The sequence below is a fragment of the Toxorhynchites rutilus genome, chromosome 2 (assembly GCF_029784135.1).
Source record: "Toxorhynchites rutilus septentrionalis strain SRP chromosome 2, ASM2978413v1, whole genome shotgun sequence".
NCBI lineage: Eukaryota > Metazoa > Arthropoda > Insecta > Diptera > Culicidae > Toxorhynchites > Toxorhynchites rutilus.
The window spans coordinates 320852554-320877273 of NC_073745.1; the positions used below are offsets into that span (position 1 = coordinate 320852554).

The window sequence follows — 24720 nt, forward strand, 5'->3', positions numbered from 1 at the left end:
AATAAAAAAAATATAAATTAAATTACCTTTTCCAATTCAAATATATTTTCTCCATACTAAAGTAACTCTTTTTTTTTTTGGTGAGAAAACTTGTGTTCGATAATGATTATGACCAGACAAAACAGACCCAAATCATTATCGAATAGTTTAACAATGTAATTCTTCAAACATATCCAAAATCAGCATGCAGCAGATAGCCTAACGGAATCCTACGTCAACTATGCGGTCGTGTCTCGGACACAACCCTCCTGTGACTTTTTAGTACCAACAACGTTCCTGTAGGATTTTCCCACACCGAGATATTTCAGTTTGAATGAAAAATTTCTCATTGTCTTTGAAGATGAATAATTCAATAAAAAACCATCGCACCGTAAATCGAAAGGCTGTATTAGAATCTCCAATAAATTCTGCACAAGGATATTTTGTTACTTTGACGAAAAAAAATTATTTAAATTTTTTTGTATATATTTAAAAAAGTGCCAAAAACAGGATTTTCATAGTGCTTTACAAAATCCACTGTAGTTCTGCAAATATCGCAATAAGTTCTAATGTTTCCAGGCATATTTTTAGCCTAGTGTATTCGCTAAACATCTGTGAACGTTTCATATTGATACGTTCAAACGTTTTTTCTAGCCGATTTTTCAAAGTTTGGAATAAATTAGAGGAGCATTTAATCGCAAATCGTACCAGAAGTATAAAATCATACGCGACTCTCAGAATGAACGATTCGTAACTTTCGTCTTTATGAGTTTGTGGGTAAAGAGTGCGTGTATGTGTGGAAATGCGTATGAATATGTGTGATTATCATCACTCCTTACAATATTTGTACCTACAAACTCATGAAAACGTATGTTACGAATCGTTTGTTCTGAGAATCGCGCAGGATTTTGTACATCTGATACTGATAAATGCTCCTCTAATTTATTCCAAACTTTGAAAAATCGGCTAGAAAAAACGGTTGAACGTATCAATATGAAACGTTCACAGATGTTTAGGGAATACACTAGGCTAAAAATTTGCGTGTAAACATTAGAAATTACTGCAATATTGTGGATTTTGTGGATTTTGTAAAGCACTATGAAAATCCTGTCTTTGGTACTTCTTTAAATCGATGCAAAGAAATTTAAATAATTTTTTTTCGTCAAAGTAACAAAATATCCTTGTGCAGAATTTATTGGAGATTCTAATACAGCCTTTCGATTTACGGTGCGATGGTTTTTTATTGAATTATTCATCTTCAAAGACAATGGGAAATTTTTCATTCAAACTGAAATATCTCGGTGTGGGAAAATCCTACAGGAACGTTCTTGGAACCAAAAAAAAGCTGATTAATGAGGTTAATTGGATTTGCTGTTGAGTTGGTTGGCAAAAAATTGTGTTAGTCCAGAATATTCTTGAAAAAAAAAACAAAGAAAAATTGATTTTTCATTTCTTACCGATATTATTGCCTACTACACCTACACACACTAAGATAAAAATATGTATGTAAAATATTATAATACCTGAAAGTTGTAGCTTCAAAATGATGTGCCTCCCATCGATATGCGTTGATTTTCACGATGATATAGCATGTCAAAAATCACTTAAAATTTTCGACTTCGCACTCTGTTCCTTTAATTTTTTTGTCGAGTGTATTTTCCGCAAACAATAAAGGGTGTGTCACATCAAATTGCATCACGGAAAAAACGCTGTTGAAATTTAATTTTTAGGAATTATATCTTCAGCTTTCGCTTATAATCAGATAAGAGTGTACAGATCACGTTGGCCATGCTTCACTGTCAATTTTTCGTAAATTTGGAAAAATGTCAAACGAAAAAGAGCGTCGTGAATTAATCCTGTGCACTCATTTCGAGAATCCGGAGTTGTCACATCGGGACATCGGTAAGATGCTGGGAATCGTCCAATCCACGGTCAACAGAGTACTAAAATGATACTTCGAGAACCTAACCATCGACCGGAAGGTGAAGAACGGCAAAAATGGATGCTCCGTCAGTGAAAAAGATCACAAGCGCGTAGTTAAGCAGTTTAGACGTGATCCGAGAAGTTCGGTCCGGGATGTCACCAATAAGCTGAATTTGTCAAGTTCATTCGTCCAGCGGACCAAGCAGCGGGAGGGCCTGTGTACATACAAGGTTCAGAGGGCTCCTAACCGCGACGAAAGGCAAAACATGGTGGGGAAGACGCGAGCCCGGAAGCTGTACATCGAAATGCTGACGAAGCCGCATTGCCTGGTAATGGACGACGAAACCTACGTCAAAGCGGACTTTCGTCAGCTGCCGGGCCTGTTGTTCTTCTCCGCAGAGGACAAATTCAGCGTTCCGGAGGAGATTCGCAAGCAGAAGCTATCCAAGTTTGCCAAAAAGTACATGGTGTGGCAAGCGATCTGCTCTTGCGGAAAGCGGAGCGCCCCCTTCGTGATGACCGGCACGGTAAACGGGCAGGTTTACCTTAAGGAGTGCCTACAGAAGCGCTTACTACCACTATTGAAGCAGCACGAGGTCCCGACCATCTTCTGGCCGGATCTCGCTTCGTGCCACTATTCAAAGGACGTGTTGGAGTGGTACGAAGCCAACGGGGTCACCTTCGTGCCAAAGGAAATGAACCCGCCCAACGCGCCGGAGCTTCGCCCAATAGAGAAATATTGGGCGATTATGAAGCAGGCCCTCCGGAAGAACCCAAAAGTTGTCAAATCGGAGGCCGACTTCAAGAGAAAATGGATTACTGTTCAAAATAAACTACAACCTGACGTTGTACAGAACCTTATGGACGGGGTAAAGAGGAAGGTGCGAGCATACGGGCTTGGGCTCGAAGTATGAAAAATGGAAAATGCCAAAAGTTGTTTAATAGTTTTTATTTTACTGTCTAAAATTTTCAAAAGGATCGGTCTACTGGGCGAATTTCTACAGCGTTTTTTCCGTGAGGCAATTTGATGTGACACACCCTTTACTATTACATTTAGCACAATAGTTTGTACATTTGTTTGTTTTGCATAATGTTTGAACTTGACAATTCTTCCGTGCGTCAACAGCATGAATTTCCGTTATTGGAATTTAAGTGTTCTCGTCTTCTTCTCTATATTTACTTCTTAGCTCTTCAGTCAATTGGAAAATAATATCTTTTTGTGAAATATTTATTTGAATTGTCTCTTTATACAGAATCCATGTATTGAAAGCCGCCAAATCTAAAATGTTTCAGGAAACATGTAGAGGCCATCTGCGTGAACTTGCTTTACCGCTATATTTTCAGGTCATTTTTCAAGTATATCAAGGCCATACTTGATGCTGCTTCTGGAACAATTTATTTTTATTTTTTTCAATTGTGTAGCGACCTTTTTCACGCGTCCCATAAGAAATATTTTTAATAAGAATTTTAATGGTAAAGATTAATATTAGAGATAGGGAAAATCCAACCAAGGATCTTCCGATAGGATTGTTGGAATTTCCCATACTTATAGAAAATTCCATATATGCAGAAGGTAGCAAACAACATAATTTTAGTTTTGAAAGAGATGTAGGGTAACACGGGGTGATTTGGTCATATGGGGTGATTTGGACCACCTCTTTATCTCAAAAATTACGGCTTGACTTGAATTTTTTATAATGTCATTTCCTTCTATTGTTGAACCGTATGTACCTAAAGTAAAAAAACTTTGGTAAAACTTCACAAAATGGTGTCAATCATACTTTTCTGGTCTGGAATCTGGCCAAGACACCTGGTATCGATCGCAAAATATTGTTACTGATTGTAACATTATCCCAAAATACTTTACATAAACATAAGTATGTTTTTTTTCGACGAAACACACACTGGACTAAATCACCCCACAGACGGTCCAAATCACCCCGTATCAAATTTTAATGTCCAAAAATCATATCTTTCATTTTATGATATATTTGGTAGATTGAAGCTTCATATAATGATTAAACATCATTTATTGAGAGAAAACAAGTGTAGCTTAGTATAGGGGAGAGGGGGGCACATTCGGACACTTTTTTCCCTTGATTTTTAATATTTTTTGTAAACTTAGAAAAAAATCTGAATTCTCCCTGGTTGTCATTTGGACATCAATGTATCATATGAGAATGTTAAAGGTGTGCATTGGTGCGATTACGAATGGTGTATTCGATTTTATTAAGATTGCTTTTTTGTCCGAATGTGCCCCATGTGAGGGGCAGTTTCGGGCAACGAAAAAAAAAAATTAAAATTTTATGTTTATCAGCAATTACTTCCGTTTCCTCTTATTTCTGCAATAATCTGCAAATATACTGCATTTTTCTGTTTATCAGTATTTGACTGAAAGGAAACTGTTTGCTATGAGAGTCAGTAATAATACGTGATTTTGCTTTCTTCCGTTTTCGAGTGGTTGTTTTCCGCGGTGAAGTTTTTGGAAAAGGTTCAACATTTTCCGGGGACAATGTTGCCAAAGTAAAATCTATCTGTGCTGGAGACGCAATGTTTTGCAGCATTGTTGTATTACCCGATGTGTCAGTTGCTACCTCCGCTCCAGTAGGTGAAATCATTTGAACATACAAAATTCTTGTCCGAAAAAAACATTCATGAAAATGGATAGCCACCTGTCATTTTGAATCCAGCTAGGATATTACTCAGATTGAAAGAAGCATTATAAGCCGATACAACTATACCTGAAAGGTCGTGTATAGAAATAGTTTTCCCAGGATGGTTGAGTAGCCAATCGTTCTGGGAAACTGAGAGCTCTTGCTTGAAAGGGCCCATAACTGAAACATCTAGCGGTTGTAAGCGATTTGTGACATAAGGTGGAAAAGATGCATGAATTCTCGCGTAACTTTTGAAAAGGTCCAATGTAACATTTTCGCCAACTCGAGAAAAACGTAGTTGAAGACCCGAACATTATTTCGCGAATTGTCTTAAAAGCTATCAATCTTTATCACTGTTTTCACCACTAGCTGTCAAGAATAACTTCGTAAAACCAATCGTAACTATTGTTCCGTGATTTGAGATTAAGGTTGAAGCCCCGGAGCGAAAAATGTTACATTGGACGTTTTGACTGCCCGCGTTTGCACATTGGACATAATACGTTGCACTATAAAAATTTGAAACTACCTAATAAACAACAATCCAAATATCAGCATTTCGTTCTAAAGACTTTTTTTTTTTTTTTTTTGTATTATAGTGACTTTCAACGCTTCTGGCTGGTTCGTCACTTTTACCTTCCATTTTGGAAGAATGTCGGGAGTGAGAATTGAACTCGTGATCTTGAGCGTGAGAAGTATGGATGTTACCTCCACGCCAGATCGGCTCCACAATTCTAAAGACTGATTATTATTGTTATCACTCGTTGAATTGCACTGAAATCAATAACAACACCTGTAAGAAACAAATTCCAAAACGACCGAAGTACGACTGCGAGTTGTTTTGACTGCTTTGTTACTTCGGACGTTTCGGCCGTCGGAGGAAAGTGGCGTCCGAAGTAACAGCCGGGTGCTTAAAATTCGAATCTGTACATTGGATATTTTTTGTATCGGCGACAAAAAGATGAAGAAGATAGATACGTGAACGATTGTTTTTGTAATACATTCAATGATTGAAAACTAATAGCGTGCATCCATTAATTCGATTTGTTTACATTTGTTACATAGGACCTTTTCAAAAGTTACGCGAGAATTGTGCAATTTTCTCGACAATATTTAAATGTTTCCAATGACTTTTTGATTGATTTTTGATTTTTTGAAATTGATTCGTTTACTACCTTTTTCGCATGTTCCAGAACATTGAGAAACAGTTTTCCCGTTATGTAACCGTTAGTTGGGAAATTAGCAAAGACAATGGACCCAGTTGGACCACCTGTGAGCTAGAATCATGAAAACGTTCTATTCGAAACTGGTTCTATAGCTCTTTCCATCTCATCTTCGTTGATGCTGGTTTTAACGGTTTTCTTTTTGTGTTAAAAAGTGTCCGAATGTGCCCCGGGAACGACGTGCGAATGTGCCCCACCACCATCCGAAGACAAATCATAATTTTATCTAATAAATAGACCTTTATTTCCCCATTGTATGCACGTTTTTTTTTCATTTCATATTAGTTACTAACTAAGGTGGTGTACTTCAATTTCTTAATCGTTCACAAAGGAATTAGGCAAATGCTTACAACTTCCAGCTCAAAAGTTTCGAAACGAGTATGGAAAAGGACACTGTGTTGTTTTCGTAAGTAATAAACGATCAGGAGATGTCAAACCATATGACAGCTGTTGGTGAGAGGGTTGTTAACTTACTTATATTTTTTATTTGGTTGAAAATTGTACCACTTAATTTTTACAAGCGTTGTCCGAAGCTGCCCCCGTCCGAAACTGCCCCCTTTTCCCCTACAATGTGACATTTTTTATTTAGACCGTATTGGTTTGGAAAAATTAGGCGATTTGCTTAGGTGGTCCAAATTCCCCCCTTTTCCACTACATTCTCAGTGAAGGATTAGGATAGGATAGAAATTTTTTTTTTTTTCCAATTCGTTTATTTGTAAGGCTCAATCGCATAAGCTTTGCGGAACCGCTAACTCAAGTTTTGTTTATACAAAAATTTCATCTTAAATCTATGTTTAGTAGGTTTCGACCGATTACTCGCAGTTTACTCGAGGTTAGAGGAGCAACAATTTTTGTGGGACGGGTCAGGTTAGGGATATGGATATGGGGTATCATTGTCTCAACCGAGGGTTGCCGCACGCACTGTAGCATTGTGCATAATGACCAGGGATAGCATCTGGTGTTCGACTAGCTGTCGAGGGTGGGCGACGGTGAGATGAGGGGACAAGACAAACAAACTAATAACGAAAAAGAGAAAAAAACACAAAAGCATTAAATTCTTATACTAGACCGTTTCACAAACATATAGATCAACTGCATATAGCAGATGTCGCGAGTTCCCAACACGTCTCTAACAGGAACATAGGGTTGTCTTCCTTGGACCTCAAGGGCATTCAAAAGGTACTCTCTGGCTGCGTAATTATCCGTACATTGCCAAACTGCGTGATCGATGTCATCGTAACCGTTTCCACACCGACAGACATTGTTTTGAACAAGATTTATTCTGTGGAGGTGCACATCTAGCGAGTAGTGGTTGGACATAAGTCTACTCATTACACGAATGAAGTCACGACTTACGTCCAGACCTTTGAACCACGCTCTCGAAGAAACATTTGGAATAATTGAATATAACCACCGCCCAAGACTTCCAGTGTCCCAATCGGTTTGCCAACTCAAGAGGGAACTCTGACGCAGTAATTGGAAAAATTCATCGTATGAAATCTGTCTATCAAACAATTCGCCTTCCTGGGCACCCACCTTTGCTAGAGTGTCCGCCTTCTCATTGCCAGGAATTGAGCAATGAGAGGGGACCCATACAAAGGTTATCTTATAAGATCTTTCGATCAGTGCACTCATCTGCAGCCTCACTTTTGTGAGGAAATGAGATGGGTGCCTACTAGTTCTCATCGACTGGAGAGCCTCAAGCGAACTGAGACTATCCGAGAAAATGAAGTAATGGTCTGCAGGCTTGTTGGAGATCATCCCCAATGCGAAGTCGATTGCTGCCAGCTCAGCAACATAAACGGAACAAGGTTCCTGCAGTTTGCGGAAGGCGCTTGAATTTTCATTGAAAACACCGAAGCCAGTGGATCCATTGAGGCGAGACCCATCAGTGAAGTATCTTTTCATGCAATTGACTTTTAGGTACTTTCGGTTAAAAATACGGGGAATGAAAGTTGGTCGAAGCTGATCTGAAATCCCAAGTATTGCTTGTTTCATCGACAGATCGTCTTCAATTGAGGAACTGCTGATGGTGAAGTGAGCACGGTCTGGAGTAAACGATGGAAGACAAATATCTGACGAAATATAGTGGTGGTAAATTCTCATAAACCGAGATTGTATATTTAGATGTAGAATTTTTTCAAAGTTTTCAATCAAAAGTGTGTTTGTGACTCCGCATTTCACCAGTATTCTGAGAGAAAGTTCCCAGAATCGGTTCTGTAGAGGAGTTACTCCTGCCAGAACCTCGAGACTCATGTTATGCGTTGAGTGCATACAGCCAAGAGCTATACGCAGACAATGATATTGAATTCGTTCCAGTTTTAGAAGGTGACTTTTAGCTGCTGAGAGAAAGCAGAAAGAGCCATACTCCAGAATGGATAGAATAGTTGTTTTGTAAAGTGTTATGAGATCTCCCGGATTAGCTCCCCACCACGTGCCGCAAATCGAGCGGAGGAAGTTGACCCTCTTTTGACATTTTTGCTTCAAATACGTAATGTGGGTATTCCAAGTGCATTTTGAATCAAACCAGACACCAAGGTACTTGAAAGTCAATGATTGGGTATTGCTTCTGCCCAAAAGCTTAAGTTGCAATTGGGCTGGGAACCGCTTTCGAGTAAACACTACCAGTTCTGTTTTTTGCGGCGAGAACTCGATCCCTAAGTTCCTTGCCCAAGAAGACAAGTTATCTAAGGAATTTTGCAATGGTCTTTGCAAATTTTCGGCATGGAGACCTCTGACGGAAACCACACCATCATCTGCAAGCTGTCTAAGCGTGCATTGTTCTGCCAAACAACTGTCAATATCTTTCACATAAAAATTATAAAGAAGGGGGCTCAGACATGAGCCTTGGGGTAGACCCATATAACTATTTCTGGAAGTTGTCAGTTGTCCAAGGGTGAAGTTCATTCGCTTTTCTGACAACAAATTGTACAAAAAGTTATTCAAAATTCCAGGAAGTCCACATCTGTCCAGATTATCTGACAGAATTTCTATGGTAACCGAATCAAAAGCTCCCTTAATATCCAAGAATACTGAAGCCAATTGCTCCTTGTGCGCAAAGGCCAGTTGAATATCTGTAGAAAGCAACGCTAGACAATCGTTTGTTCCTTTGCTCTTGCGAAACCCAAATTGTGTACTTGATAGCAAATTATTTGTCTCGATCCATTGATCGAGTCTTCGAAGGATCATTTTCTCCAACAATTTTCTAATGCACGAGAGCATAGCAATCGGACGGTATGAGTTATGGTCAGACGCTGGTTTGCCAGGCTTTTGAAATGCTATTACTTTGACCTGTCTCCATTCGGGTGGCACAATATTGTTTTCTAGTAGGGTATTGAATAAGTCTAGCATGCGTCTTTTCGCGATATGGGGAAGATTTTTTAGAAGAACGAATTTAATCAGATCACTTCCGGGTGAAGAGTTGTTCGATGAAAGAAGAGCCATAGAAAATTTCAGCATTGAGAATGGTCTGTCAAGAGGTCCACCGCTTAGAGACGTTTCTCGAAGAATATGTTGGGCTGGAACTGAGTCTGGGCAGACCTTTTTCGCGAAATCGAATATCCATCGGTTGGAGTATTCTTCACTCTCGTTGGTAGATGAGCGGTTACGCATGTTGCGAGCTACCCTCCACAAGGTACGTATTGAGGTTTCACGAGAAAGACCTTCAATGAAATTGCGCCAGTAACCGCGTTTTTTTGCTTTAATTAATTGTTTCAGCTGTATTTCAAGCTTTGAATATTCCTCGAAGTGTGTGGATGTTCCATGTCTACGAAAAGCTTTGAAAGCATCAGATTTTTTCAAATACAATTTTGTGCATTCATCGTCCCAGCGAGGAGTGGCTGGTTTTCTTTTAAACGGAGCACTTGAAACTTTTCTTTTTTGTGCTTCCAGTGAGCTTTTATACATCAAATCGACAAAGAATCGATATTCTTCCAATGGTGGAAGTATATCTATTGATTCGACACCGATTGTTACCGCCGTTGCAAATTTTTACCAGTCGATGTTCCTTGTTAGATCAAATGGAACTCGAGATGGTTCAGTGGATTGCGGGCTACACTTGATTGATATATTGATTGGCAAGTGATCGCTACCATGGGGATCATTGATGACCTTCCACTGACAATCTAATGATAACGAGCTTGAGCAAAAAGAAAGGTCGAGACGACTTTCTCGAGCCGGAGGTTTTGGAATTCGTGTCGCTTCACCAGTGTTCAAGATAGTCAAGTTGAAATCGTCACATAAATCGTAAAAAATAGCCGCTCTGGCGTCATCATAAGGATCACCCCACCCAGTACCATGAGAGTTCATATCACCCAGAATTAGAACTGGGGATGAGAGAATCGAGACTAGATTCCAAAGATGACTACGGCTAATGTTAGAATTTGGAGGAACGTATACAGAAGCTATGCAAAGTTCTTTATTCTTTGCAGTTATTTGACACGCGACAATTTCGACGTCTGATAGAGCTGGGAGAGGAATTTTATAGAAAGAGTAGCACTTTTTGATCCCCAAAAGTACTCCTCCATAAGAATCATTTCTATCCAGGCGAATAATGTTAAAATCGTGGAAGTTGAGTTCAGTGTCAGAAGAAAGCCATGTTTCAGAGAGGGCAAATATATCACAATCATAATTTTGAAGTAAAAATTTGAACGAATCTAGTTTTGGCACTAGACTACGGCAGTGCCATTGTAGCACCTTGATCATATCTTCTACTACGCTAGGAGAATTATCCATCGAATGATATGATTGATGCAAGGAGGGGCCATGAAGCAGTCAATTGCTTAAGATAAGACTTTAAAGATGGAAGCAAGGCAGAAATAAAGCTTCTGAGGGGGTCTTGAATTTTTAACGTGTTTAGTATGAAGTCCACAATGTCCGAAAAATCTATCAATCCTCGATTAGACGCGAATTTTCTACGAGAAGTTCGAGGAGCAGCGTTTTTATTTCTCTCTTCTCTGGGTAATGACGTAAAATCCTTGCTGCAACAAGGAACTGGCTGAGAAGGAGCCTTCGGATTCGTTTTTTTATTACTATTACCCTTGGAATTAGACAATCTTCCGAGGGTCACTTTAGGTTTCTTACGGTGCACCGTTGGTGAAGAGAGCTTTCTTTTTGATGATTCATCCTTTATTGAAGATTCTGGTGCATCCGTAGTATGACCCTCATCAGAATCAGAGTCCGATTCTTGAGATGACAAAACCGAAAATTGGTTTTCATCTTGAGCGGCTGATGCGGTCTTTAGCATTTCAGCATAAGTCCGCTTGGAGCGTCCAGCGATAGAACGCTTCACTTTATCGGAGTGCTGTTTGTACATCGGGCACATCTGTAGAGGGTGAGGATTCTCGCCACAGTGGATACATTTTTCCACTGTTTGTGTGCAAGAATCCTCACTATGTTTCTCGCCACATTTACCGCAACGAAATTTGTTGCCGCAGTGGCTAAACGAGTGTCCCAACTTTTTACAGTTGGTACAATTATAAACCCGTGGTACAAACAGGCGCACTGGGAAAAACATATTTTCTACTTTCACATAGTTTGGGAGAACAGAACCTGCGAAAGTAATCCGAAAAGAGTGCGAGGGCTTATAAACTTTTTTGTTTTCTTCCAAAGATGCTGAATGCAGGTTTCTAACATCCAGGATCTTTACAAGATCACCTATCATCGAGTTTTTGAAAGAACCCGAAGCTTTTTTCAATTCATCGACACTCAGACTCGCGTCGGTTACTACGCCTTCTATCTCCACCTCTCGAGAAGGGATGTAGATGTGATATTCCCTGTTAAAAACTTCGTGGTCAACAATCTTGTTGGCCACATCAAAAGTCAGTGCTTCTACACGCAGTTTATCCAGTCTCTCTTTATGTATCGAGACGCCCGAAAATTGACGCAGCAAATCTCTTGAAATATCAAGAGTTCTCAACGATTTTCCCTTTGGCCGAAAGAAAACAACCCATGGTCCCTTTGAGGTCGATTGATAATAGCGCGTCCGCGCAACAATGGCATCGGTAGATGTCATAACGGTTGCGCAAACGGTGCGCAACCGTCTATGAAAAACACACACACACACACACACACACGCACGCGCGCTCAAAAACTCAACTTAAAACTAACTTAGACTAATAATTAACTTAAATTTAAGAAAAATATATAAATATATATATCTCAAAAAAAAAAAACTTCCAAAAAAAAAAACAAAATACTAATTTGCGGTGTCTGAACAACCTTGAACACCCCTATTCGAAGCTATACAACGCCGCACGCTACGAGGTAAACACAATAGCGTGACGGAAAAAGTTGTTGTTGATTATACTTCTCTATGATGAAATCGATGCCGCTGGAACCAATTCACAGATCGCCGGTCCGGCGTTACCGGAGAGGTGCTGCTTCCTCGCTGTTCCGGGTATTAACGGCACTTATCTTGCCACGAACGGTCAAAGAAAAAAAAAACCAAAGGCACTTTGGCGGAGGGGGAAAAAAACTTCACCAGCTTCGATTTGTAGCAGAGACGCGAACAATAAGCGTCCGGCTCTTTCAACTATCGATTGAGGAATTGGGATAGAAAAATAAAAGGAGTGGATTGTCAGCCACGTAGGAGGACAGTCGTGTCTCCTGCAGAAAGGAAAAAGTTGTGTTGTTATTTTTAATGAAAAACCAAGTGCCTAAACGCACGGGGCGCTTGCAATTGTTATATTTTTATGTTTTGTACTTAGTAGTAAAACTTTTTTTATTAGGCTTGCTTTCATAAATGGTCAGGGTACAATTCTCAGGTCTGTAAGTTTTGTAGAAAACTGTGTCATTTTATCTTTCTTGGCTTTCGCAAGGGTCAACCAAAGTAGTTTTCTTTGCAAGTGAAATGCTAGTAAAAAAAGGTTATGTGGTAATATTTCGTCCGCAGCCTAAATATGGACCTGCAAGCGTAGTTATTACAAATTCGTTCAAGGGACTGTTTGATCCTCGGGTTTCATCCCTGCCCAAGTACGGTTTGTAACAGGCATGACTGTATATTTTTCCAATATTTTTTAAATCAAGCAAATGTCTGTCTTCAATCTTCCACTGCGTTCATTTTGTTTTATCGAAACGTATGAACCGAAGTATGTCTATAAATTTGTCTCTAGACTTTGTCTGGGCGAAAAAAAAACGGACTCCACATCGCGGACCACAATATGAACTCTTCTGAATAACGCTTCTCTAGCAAATAAAATTGTTACAAAGGCTAACAATAGTGATTCTGTAACCGTTCATTCCTTATTATTCAAAACTTGCCGAGGCCTGATAGAACCAATAAATTTCATGTTATGCGATTAATTGTTAAACCATTGTATGAGTCAAATTGGCTCACAACCGTGAAAATAAGTATACCACATTCGATAATGCGAAAGGAAAGGGTCTGCGGGGAAGAGAAATTAACGTTTACATATATTTCATTATTTAACTAAAAACCAACAAATGTTTTTGAAAAGTAATATTTTTATATATAAATAATGTTCAAATTTTCAAAGAGTCAAAGTGGCTCGGTCCGTAAATATAGTGTTAAAAGAGGTCAATTAGAAAATCATCGAGTAGTGGGTCCGGGAAAGTCTATTACTCATGAAAAAAAATCGAGTGTCTTGTTCACATATTTTGATGTTCGCCCCTTAAGCTTCCGTTCAATATAATAATCTCCTAGGAGAATCCTCTCCTGAAACGAACCCTGAATTTCGGTAAACTGCAGACGGCTGCCGCGGCTGCTTTATTAGTCGACCCACCGGGAACTAACTGTTGACGTATTTCTCGTTGACAATTTCATAATTCAGTGCATTTTCCGTGCAACGATGATACCCGCTAGTGCTCTACTGCTGACGGGCAAGTGGAAAAAAGCAAACTAAAGTGACACTAATTAGGTACCGCGATGTGTATGAGGGTGTATGTTCGTATGATGATAAGTCCGGATTATTTGCTATTTGCTACAGGGCTGAGTTTGTTTCCACCGCCGTGCCTTGAAAACAACATCAACAACAACAAAACGGTGGGTCGCATCGTTGTGACGTTGTGCTGACTTCATTATGATAATGAAACATTTAACGTAAACTTAGTCCTTGGATTGAATGCGAAAATTGTGTGCACCCTGGCATTTGGACTCCATCCCCCCACTCGTGTGCTGTTTGTCACTACCGGTGAGTTGCTTGAATGATTGATTGAATTTTGAAAGCCAATTAGGGAGTTAGGAAGTTACTTACTGATATTTGACGCCACGGAAAGCGATGTTCCGTGCCAGCACAACATGGTGGTACCTGGATGATTGCTGCGGCATACTTTTTTCCGTTCAACCTGTTTGATTATTTTTTGTTATTGCCAATTCGTTTTGTGATTATTAGTTTTGGTGTTTTTGAAGAGACGAAATGTTTTTTTTTGTGGGGAAAGCAGGGACTGTTTTCAACACGTTTATGTTCGTTCTTGATGGAGATTTTTGCTTTGCCCGTTCGATTCTGATTATTTTTGTTCAGCTTAGATGACACATAGAAACTATCAACAGATTGTTTCAAACACATGCTTACATTTAAAATGCTTCCCGAGGTAAAAAAGGACAGCCTTTCATAGAATTGAATGCTCAAACGAAAATTACATATAGAACACTTTTTGTGAGATATGTTTCGGATCACAGCAAATATATATGTTTTTTTTTATCCAGTTCATTTATTTGTAAGGCTCAATCGCATAAGCTTTGCGGAGCCGCTAATTCAAGGTTTGTTTATACAAAGTTTCAACTAATTCCTATGTTTAGTAGGATTCGACCGAATACTCGCGGTTTACTCGAGGTTAAAAGGGCAACATTTTTGTGGGACGGGTCAGGTTAGGGATATGGAAATGAGGTATCGTTGTCTCAACCGAGAGTTGTCGCACGCACTGTAGCATTGTGCATAATGACCAGTGATAGCATCTGGTGTTCGACTATCTGTTGAGGGTGGGCGACGGTGAGATGGGGGGACAAAACAAACAAACTAATAACGAAAAAGAAAAACACAAAAGCATTAAATACTTATACTAGACCATTTCACAAACATATAGATCAACTGCATATAGCAGATGTCGCGAGTTCCCAACACGTCTCTAACAGGAACATAGGGTTGTCTTCCTTGGACCTCAAGGGCATTCAAAAGGTACTCTCTGGCTTCGTAATTATCCGTACATTGCCAAACTGCGTGATCGATGTCATCGTAACCGTTTCCACACCGACAGACGTTGCTTTGAACAAGATTTATTCTGTGGAGGTGCACATCTAGCGAGTAGTGGTTGGACATAAGTCTACTCATTACACGAATGAAGTCACGACTTACGTCCAAACCTTTGAACCACGCTCTCGAAGAAACCTTTGGAATAATTGAATATAACCACCGCCCAAGACTTCCAGTGTCCCAATCGGTTTGCCAACTCAAGAGGGAACTCTGACGCAGTAATTGGAAAAATTCATCGTATGAAATCTGTCTATCAAACAATTCGCCTTCCTGGGCACCCACCTTTGCTAGAGTGTCCGCCTTCTCATTGCCAGGAATTGAGCAATGAGAGGGGACCCAAACAAAGGTTAACTTATAAGATCTTTCGATCAGTGCACTCATCTGCTGTCTCACTTTTGCGAGGAAATAAGATGGGTGCCTACTAGTTTTCATCGACTGGAGAGCCTCAAGCAAACTGAGACTATCCGAGAAAATGAAGTAATGGTCTGCAGGCTTGTTGGAGATCATCCCCAATGCGAAGTCGATTGCTGCCAGCTCAGCAACATAAACGGAACAAGGTTCCTGCAGTTTACGGAAGGCGCTTGAATTTTCATTGAAAACACCGAAGCCAGTGGATCCATTGAGGCGAGACCCATCAGTGAAGTATCTTTTCATGCAATTGACTTTTAGGTACTTTCGGTTAAAAATACTGGGAATGAAAGTTGGTCGAAGCTGATCTGAAATCCCAAGTATTGCTTGTTTCATCGACAGATCGTATTCAAATATATATGTTATGTAAATTTAGATTTCCATGTTATATTATGAGCTGACCCGACAAACGTTGTTCTGCCATTAATATTATTTCTAGTGAATATTTTGGGTGTATAATAAACGTATGACGTAGAACTATTTTGTAGTTTAATTCAAGTCGCTTGTTTATAACTGCGGATAGTATTTTATAATGCTACGAAAATTTTGAAATAACCATTCTACCAGTTTGGTCGCCTGAAATGTTTTGATGTAGGACTACGTCTTTCATTTCTATATAGGGGTGTAAAATCAAAGTTTCGAAAACGAAAGCGTTACGCCGGAGACCGAGATTTTGAGTGTTAATAGCTCCTAAACAACTGAACGAAATGGGTTGATAAACACTTCATTCGAAAGATAAAATGTCTACGCGTTCTATACTTGTTACTTTCTGATCCAAAAACTTGTTTCAATAGTCTTAAATTTGCTTTCAAAACAGGCTATTAAAGTCACCAATCGGTATATAAGCGAGCGCCGCTCGGAAATCCACTCAGCTCTAATTGAACAGCGATTGGAGCATGTTGTCGCTGTTGTGGTAAAGCTCTTCATTTATCATGAAAGCGCGGATGAACGGTGTCACCAAGAGCCTGTTCGTGCACCTTAGGCCAGAAGGGAATCCATCAGGAGGAGAGTGATGCCACAAACGGTTCACCGGGAAGATCTCGAAGCAGCTGCTACACACACACATACACGCGCGGAATTCTTTCCGTTTGAATGCCATTCAACATCGAGAAAGATCCGGAAAATAATCTGCCAGTTCCTCTAGGAATTTAAAAATACATTCATGTGAAAGAGTTTATTTGAATGTTTTCTATCCATGTAACACTGTGACCAAATATGTTTCAATCAAGTGCTATTAACAGATGGTTATCGAGTTAGCATTAACCACTGATGGGCTTCCAGTATCGAGGAAAATGTGGAAATATCTAATCGTTACTGAAAATAATCTGCCAGTTCCTCTGGGAATTTAAAATTACATTCATGTGAAAGAGTTTATTTTAATGTTTTCTATCCATGTAACACTGTGACCAAATACATTTGGTTTTGTGATTTTTCAATCAATCGCAATTAACAGGATAGCTTCTGAAGATTATTCTTCCCCATCAGTAGGATATTTCCGTATCCAATATTGAATGCATAAAACCTTGTGTCTCCAACGTAACGCTCTCATTTTCGAAGTTCTCCAAATATTCATTCATTCAGAATGAATTCAGATTCAACTTCAAACAAATGATCTCTAAATCAACGATAGTCCTACGTCACCCTTGCGGTTATACCATAGATATAACCCACTTTCTGTTTTTTTATTGTAGAATCATTTGACGATAATTGTTTGATGATTTATTCTTGTGCCCGCAGAACAATACTTGCTTGAGATAAGCGCAGCTGTCGTCCTTAGTGGAGAAAGTTTTGCTACTGGCAAGCGATAACAACTCACATACAAAATTTTAGAACGACATTTACTTTCTTGGTGACTAAATAAACAAAATAAACTATATCTGCTAATCACAACAATCTCGAAAAGTGTAGCACTGCTCCATTATGATCAAGATTAGCGCAAATGCAATCCCAGTGGAAAGCAGTTTTGCGACTGGCACGCGAGCCCAAATAAATTAATAACTTAATATAACTTATTGAATAACTTGGAATCCCCCAAATATTTTTTTTTGGCGCACAACCCTAACACCTGCTTCACCATAGCGTCAGTTCAATGCATTGATGACTGAAAACAAACAAAACTGCATGGAAAACGGCTGAATATTTGCCTCAGCAGAGATTCATTACTAATACACTAGCGTAAATATTTCCCTCCGGCTATCTCCCCTTGACTCCGCCCAGAGAGGTATCTGAACAGAGTTCTAGTAGTGATGAGGATAGACTGGCTACCCGTTGAATGATGAGAAGATGAGATCGAATATAGTCATAGCTGACCTATACTGATCGAAGGTTAATTTGCGACTGAGTTGTTCTTAATATTTCGTGCCCAATTTATATAATTGGTCCCATAGTCATTTGAATTGCTATTGATTCTTTGGTCGGTTTCCTTCTCGAATGTTCGCTATAAACAAAACGCTTTGTATAGCTCTTGTTATTGATATGATTGTTTAGATGTTGTTTTGTTGTGCTGTTGTGTTGTGTTTTTTAAGCGGTTATAGGTAAGTATGTATAGCACAATTGTGTGCAATTTAATTATAATATATAATTTCGTTACAGCTTGTTTCCAGGTATTCGCCGACAATGAAAAGGTAAGTGACAATTAGTATTCACATGGATAGATAATTAATGATTGTTTTGGTCTCTCTGGGGCTGGGCATAGTGTGTGTTTTTTGTTTGCAGTGGTTTTTGTTGTTGTTTATAGTGATTAAGGTTGTTTATTTAGTGTTATGTTAACCCTCCTGTACTCGCGTGCAAAATCATAACACGTATACTCGCGCACGGTGTCACAGACCGAAAATTGAACTTCTCTGTAATGTTGCCATTTTGTTTTAATAGTCATCTAATTCAGCCTCTTCAAAACAGAGTAATTTTTGATACTCCAACACAAAAAACGAAATTCGAATTTTTCTCTGTTATTAATTAAAAGTAAGCAACTGAATATAATTCATGGAAATATAAAGAGCTATAAAATAATATAAAAACGTATTAATCGATTGTGGTTTCATTGGAGTTATAATCAGAACATAGCATAACTGCATGCTCGAAACAAACATATTTTTTTACATTTCATGCAGTTGTTGCGTATTTTTCGGGTCTTTTATCAAAGAGAAGAATGTATAACGACCTTCTAGATAATTACCAGATGATAAAGGTTCTGGAATATAAAGTTTGCATATTTCTAATATTTTTCGTCTCTGTTTTGTTGGTAAACTAATAATTAATGCCTTTTTTTTAGATGGGGCATAAAAAGATGATATAAAAAAATTTCTAGGAACTTCTTTTTCTTTTTCTTGATTTCTTGTCGATATTGTTCATTATAAAAAAAATATCCTCGAAACTGTAACTGTTAAAAATTACCATAAGCCACCTTTTAGTTTATAGTTTACTGTTTACAATTCTTCAACAAGTGAAATTATTTCATAAGTGTGTATATGTATGACCATTATATTTAGCGAATAACTATACGAAAGTCAAAAAATTATATTTTGCTTTTGAACGTATGAATCTAACGACGAATAGTTAATATATGGATCCGTTCAATCCAGTTACAAAAGGGATTGAAATCAAATAAGAATAGTCCGATAATGGTCCTATGCATTATATTCAATAAAAATTCCACGCCACTAACATTTTATTCAACAATATTCTAGAATATGAAAAAATCCACTTGTCCAAAAAAGTTACTCCTATACTCGCGTCGGTGTGTCAGACCAAAAGTTAAAAGTGGCACACGTTCACTTCGTACCAACACATGCGATACGCTAAACGATGACAAACGACCAATAACGAAGCTAGAGAGAATCGCAAAGTCGTAGTGTTGATATCTTCTGAGAAATGAACGTATTATTGATTTCTCGGTCTGACAGACCAATGCGCGAGTATAGGAGTGTTAAATAAAGTGTTCAAAGAAAATAAGAATTTTGTGTTTTCATTTTATTTGTTCGGCCTGGGCCGTAACACCCCTCCTTGTTTATATTTATCATTACGACTGCATAATTTGGAACACCAAACAATCGTCAATCATAGCATAAAAAAAATTAGGCAATTGTTGCATCGTTACAGGGCCAATACACACGGGAGCAGATACAAATGGGGTTTCAGCGTAGCGAAGATGCACTATTTTTACGTACGGGTTATGAAGCACGCACGTACGCACACAAATATCCATATATCGATGGCTTGAAACAACCAAATATACACACACTTATCTCCGTTTTGCACTCTTCTCAACAGAATCCCTTTCTGTTAATATTTCCAGCCTAGATTAGCTTAGCTGTTATCCTTTGTGGAGGGAGTTTTTCTACCGTCATGCGAAACCAAATCACAGACAAAATTCCAGAACATTTATTTTTTTGGTGAGCTGACGATAGCCTAGCTTGCTGATTCTCCACACAATTGTGTAGCTCAGAACAATAATGCAATGGCGTCAGTTTGATGCAATGATGGCAATGCCAGAGATATCAGCGAGTGAGTATTTTGATTGCGTCCATATCTCAATCAGAAACGAAGACATGTGATGACGCAAAACAAGGAAGAACAGGCGATATTCATTGCTTTGAATACAGAACGATACTGAAAGTTTGCCTTCCTTCCTTGCTTGAGACTTTAAACTTCTTCAGTTCATTCGTCTCTAACCTTCAAAAAGGCCCTTGGAAAACTTTACTTTATCCATAATATTATTCCTCCAACCCCTCCAACTTGATTTGAAAAAGGTATTCGTTCCCTCGCCGTCCAGCTCGCCCAGCAACGATGTTGTTCAGTCGATTTCCTCACGAAGAATGAAAGTTTGTCTCAGCGAGATTCAATGTTTATACTCTAGGCAAATATTCCCCTTCGTTCTTCTTCTTTACCTTTGTTCACGGAGACTTTACATCATTCGATTTCCCCTTCGTTGCTCGTCGATAAGTTGCTTTTTATTGACAGCGCTGTTCGGAAAAGCACACAAATGAACAGAACAATTGAGTGGGGGAATGGGAATGCTTCAAATTTACACCAATTTAAACCATATACTGACTATAGGATAGTAATGTATAGCATATCAAACAAATCTTAGAGAACTTCCGATTCGTTTGGTATGTAAATCGCCAAAATCCGTTCGCGGCAAAAATAGTTATTAACGTTAACTTTATTTCATAAAAACGTGACCTGTTTTCTGATTTGGCACCCTTAATGAAAGACGTGGTTCTATGTCAAAAGTGATTTTGTCGTAAAGTAGAAAAATGAAATCAAGAAATTTTTCAGATTATCGCATGCGCCATGGATCATTGTTGAATCCGCATTCTTGAATCCGTCCGAAAAAATTGTAAAAAATGTCGTTCGATTTTCGACCTAAGAAAATCTTTTTGTAGTTTTATTTTTCTAACCACATCGATCTTAATCTCACCAAAGACCTTCTAACAAATTTCATGAATATTATATCAACTTTGGGATCGCATCGTTAAGTTTGCCGAGTTCGCTTAGTAAGCGATCGATCGTTAGTTCAAAACTCAGGGCCCTCATTGACCATCTTTGTGTTGTTACAGAATAACTACGTCCACGCAACAATCATCTGCGATGGAGATCGATCCACAATCAACTGTCTCCGCTGTCCGGTCTAACCGGATAAAGGAAGAACAGAAGTAAAACTCTTACGCCTGAATGGCTACTGGGTAAATGTGTACCATATGCAATGGTATACAGTGGTAGACATTCGTTTAGCCGCACCCTATTTTTTCTCAATATTTTTAAAAATAAGTCAATTATTTGTACAGTTTTGTTCATAAAAGACTTTTAGTGTTTATTTTCATCGAATTCATTCTAAAAAAATTAGTGGGTTATATCTATGATATAACCGCAAGGTTCACGTGGAACTACCTTAGCTGAGCAATCATTCGTTTGTATTGATTAAATTCTTGATTGAATGAAACAGTTTCCAAATTCAATTGAGTTCAATATATTTGCTCTGTGAGTGAAAAAAATGAACAAATGCCGTGTAAAGTCAATTCATTTATTGTGATTGATTGTTCTTCGTTACAAGTAAATTTAATGACGGATCTTTTACGTTTGGTATGATGACTAGAACAAAATATATGTACGGAAGAATTATCAAACGTTTGATGAACCAGCCTAAGGCTGAAAATCTTTCCAATAAAGACAAAAAAAAAATTATCAAACGATTATTTTATTTTACATTTCCCTCTGAAGTTTACATCCCAAAAGTGTACATACTTCTCGAATCTCGAATTTGCTTGAAACTGGGAAGTTCATTCGCTTCTAGTGGCTGCACGATTTTCCCAGGTTCCTAAGTTTAGAAGATCATGTTAGGACAGACATATTCCACTCTGCACAAAGGCAAGCGAGGACAAAAGTACTCGCAGTTTGCATTTATTTGCAGAGCCGATTTCCCCAGAAACCACGGTTTTGAAGTCTGTGTTAGGGAAACACATTTCAATCGGAACAAAAATACCCCCGATTTGTATGAATTCGCAATGCCGATTTCCCCACGCTCCATGGATTTGAAGTCTGTGTTAGGGAAACACATTCCAGTCGGAACAAAAATACCCCCGACTTGCATGAATTTGAAATACCGATTTCTCCAGGCACCTTGGTTTAGAAATCTCTATTAGGGAACACATTTCGGTGGGAACAAAAGCACCCCCTACTTTCGTGTGTTCTTCTTCTTCTTTTTGGCTTTAAGAGGGTTTAAACTTTTCAGTTCATTCGCCTCTAGGCTCTTTCGTGTGTTTGCAATGCCGATTTCGCTGCTTGGTTTTAAAGTCTGTGTTAGGGAACATTTTTCGATGAGAACAAAAGTCCCCCTACTTTCATGTATTTGCAATGCCGATTTCCCCAAGGCTGCTTGGTTTTGATGGCTGTGTTAGGGAAACCGTAAATCGGGCCAATCAAAACGATGCAGTTAGGGCGTTTAGATAACGCCTAATATTTTACAGTTATTCAATTGTTTATCTAATGAAAAACAACATTTTGTTAGTTGCGATAGATACGTAGAAATATTCCCTATCAAGTGATGCAAACATCTCTCCTATCCAGTACGAAATGTTCGAGCTATAAGCATTCGGAATCATTCATTTTTTTGCATGTTCTGTGTTTAGGTTTTCATTTTACCCCCCATATACTCCGGTTAGACGTAGTCCCACGTCAAAAAAAAAGTACACTCTAAACTACTTCTACCCAAATTTTCAAAAGAAAACACGCAATGGGTAATTGTCCACAGCGGTTTTTTAGTGATGCAATGTGATGTGGGAAGCCCTTTGGTGATGAGGTGAATTCAGTAAGTTTACTGAGGTGAACTAGCACGAGAACTTAAACAAATCTTCCAGTTCATGTACTAATCAACAGTTCAAGAGTACAGTTAGTTTGTGTATTACGCTTCATCCGTAATCCAATTTTAAGTTCACAGCCAAAGTTTGTGCATCCAACAATCGAACAGTTCGCGATAAACTTCCGCCCGTTCGGGAAATGAGCGTAGTTAAACTTTTAATGGAACACGTCCGCACACCCGAAATGAGTGCTACGTGCCATTCAGGGACGTCCTTTTCACGCATCCGGTTCCGATGAATCGATATTCCGCGCTCACCTTAATTCCCCATATCTACCCGGTAATGGCAGATGCTCAAGCTCATCGCTGGCAGCTTCGATAGAACAAATTAAATTCAGCTCGGTTTTAGTGGACGCTTGGGTGACATGTTAGTGAAAAGATATATCTTCCAAAAGGGACGACAACGAAAATAGTAAAACAAAAATGATGCTTGACGGTAGTTCTAGTTTACAGAGCGAAGCATCCACGTTGAACCCGTGCCAAATTGAGCCAACGGATAATGGTGTCAGCAGCTTCCGATTATAAATCACCTCTCGACAAAAATATGTCATGATGTGGGACTCGACCGGCAGACGGATTAATTATTTAGTTTTATGGAATTCAACGGATGTGGCCGGCTCTTGGCGCGGGAATCAAGGTGGAAATATTTATTGTGTTTCCGGACGACGAGGATCATTAATTTTAGGGGGAGGCGCTGATTGGCGATAAAACATTTCGGATTTATTTTATAGCCACGTGGCATGCTGCACAGTTTTTTTTAAATAAAATTAGCCCCTCCTTGATAGCAAACCCGGGAGAGCAAAATTGAAAGTTATGAAAAGGTGAAAACAAATCAAATGCTAAACGGCAATTGCGTGCCGAAGTTGATTGCTCTTTAAGTTCGTTTATTTATTCTTAAAAACCTCCTTTTATAATCTGGCACTATTTAAGTGAGTATGTTTGATCGATAATCCTCGACTCGCTTCAATGTCACACGAGTTGTTGGAAAACACTAACAAGTTTACGGTGTCGGAGAGAAATTAAAGTATTATACCTTTCTCACGAGGCAGCATTTGTCGTTGCGCATTTCGAACTCGCAAACTTCTTCTTCTAGGTCGAATTTCATGTTTCGCATGTTTCGTTATTGAATGCTAGACACTGCCAATATTCGCAACGAAGAAGCGATTGGAGTCACGGATGGTAGAAGGCAAAATCGCATAACAACGCCAATGCGGAGGAAATGTGTTCTTTGGCATCATCCCTACCGGTGACATAATAATCATAATTATATATTTGTGGGCTTTGTTCCACCGACGACAGGTCCTTCGTTTCGATTGATTACCTTTACGCTTGTATGTCCGTACCTGAAGGAAGCTTGTAAGCTGATGGATTACTTAAATCGATGTGAAAGGGAAAGGTTGTAGACCTGGTGAAAACCAATCATTCCTTCATTGTAGTCTCTTTGGTCACTCGAAATAATCATGTTGAAATACCATTATTGCCATGATTGAGATGCCAAACGCGTAAGAGAGGCATCCAACTTAAGAGGGAAATACGTAAATTTTGAGGAAGCGGGTGAATAATTAAACGGTGTGAATCTTCTTTGACAACATCTCAATAATGATCGATGTCTGAGTGGCGAGCTAATGATGAGCATAGATCTCTGAAGAAAAAAAGTTGATTTCATCGAATCGAAGCTTTGCGTTCTATTTAAGAAAAGCTTATATTACCATCGACAACATCAACGCACCCAAAATTTAGACGGCAGCGAAATGCTACCTTGAAAAATCCGCAATCCTCGTTAGAAAACGCCGAACAGCATCATTTTTCGCATAACATCGCTGCTAGCAGAAGGAATCTCATCCCTTCTGTACAAAGGGAAATTTTTAATTTCCCTCCCCGCATCCTCTCTCTCCCTATCTCTTTCTAGAGCACCACAGAAAAACACTCGATGTAATATCTCTTGCCCTGAATACATCACATTGTTACATCGT

The 24720-nt window shown here is 38.9% G+C and overlaps 2 protein-coding genes across 7 annotated transcripts in view; both read right to left on the reverse strand.

Moving 5' to 3' along the window:
- The window catches only part of LOC129765053 (protein GDAP2 homolog), a 315411-nt gene that overhangs the window by 226948 nt on the left and 63743 nt on the right, over positions 1-24720 (reverse strand). The window contains exon 1 of one of the 6 annotated variants that reach the window (XM_055764881.1): positions 13990-14078. The exons of the other annotated variants lie outside the window; for them this stretch is intronic. Coding sequence (XP_055620856.1) covers positions 13990-14063 — 74 coding nt within the window. The 5' untranslated portion in view covers positions 14064-14078. Of the gene's footprint in view, positions 1-13989; positions 14079-24720 lie in introns of those variants that run through there. 6 annotated transcript variants of the gene reach the window in all.
- The window catches only part of LOC129765055 (terminal nucleotidyltransferase 5C), a 365409-nt gene that overhangs the window by 8196 nt on the left and 332493 nt on the right, over positions 1-24720 (reverse strand). The gene's annotated exons all lie outside the window — the stretch shown is intronic.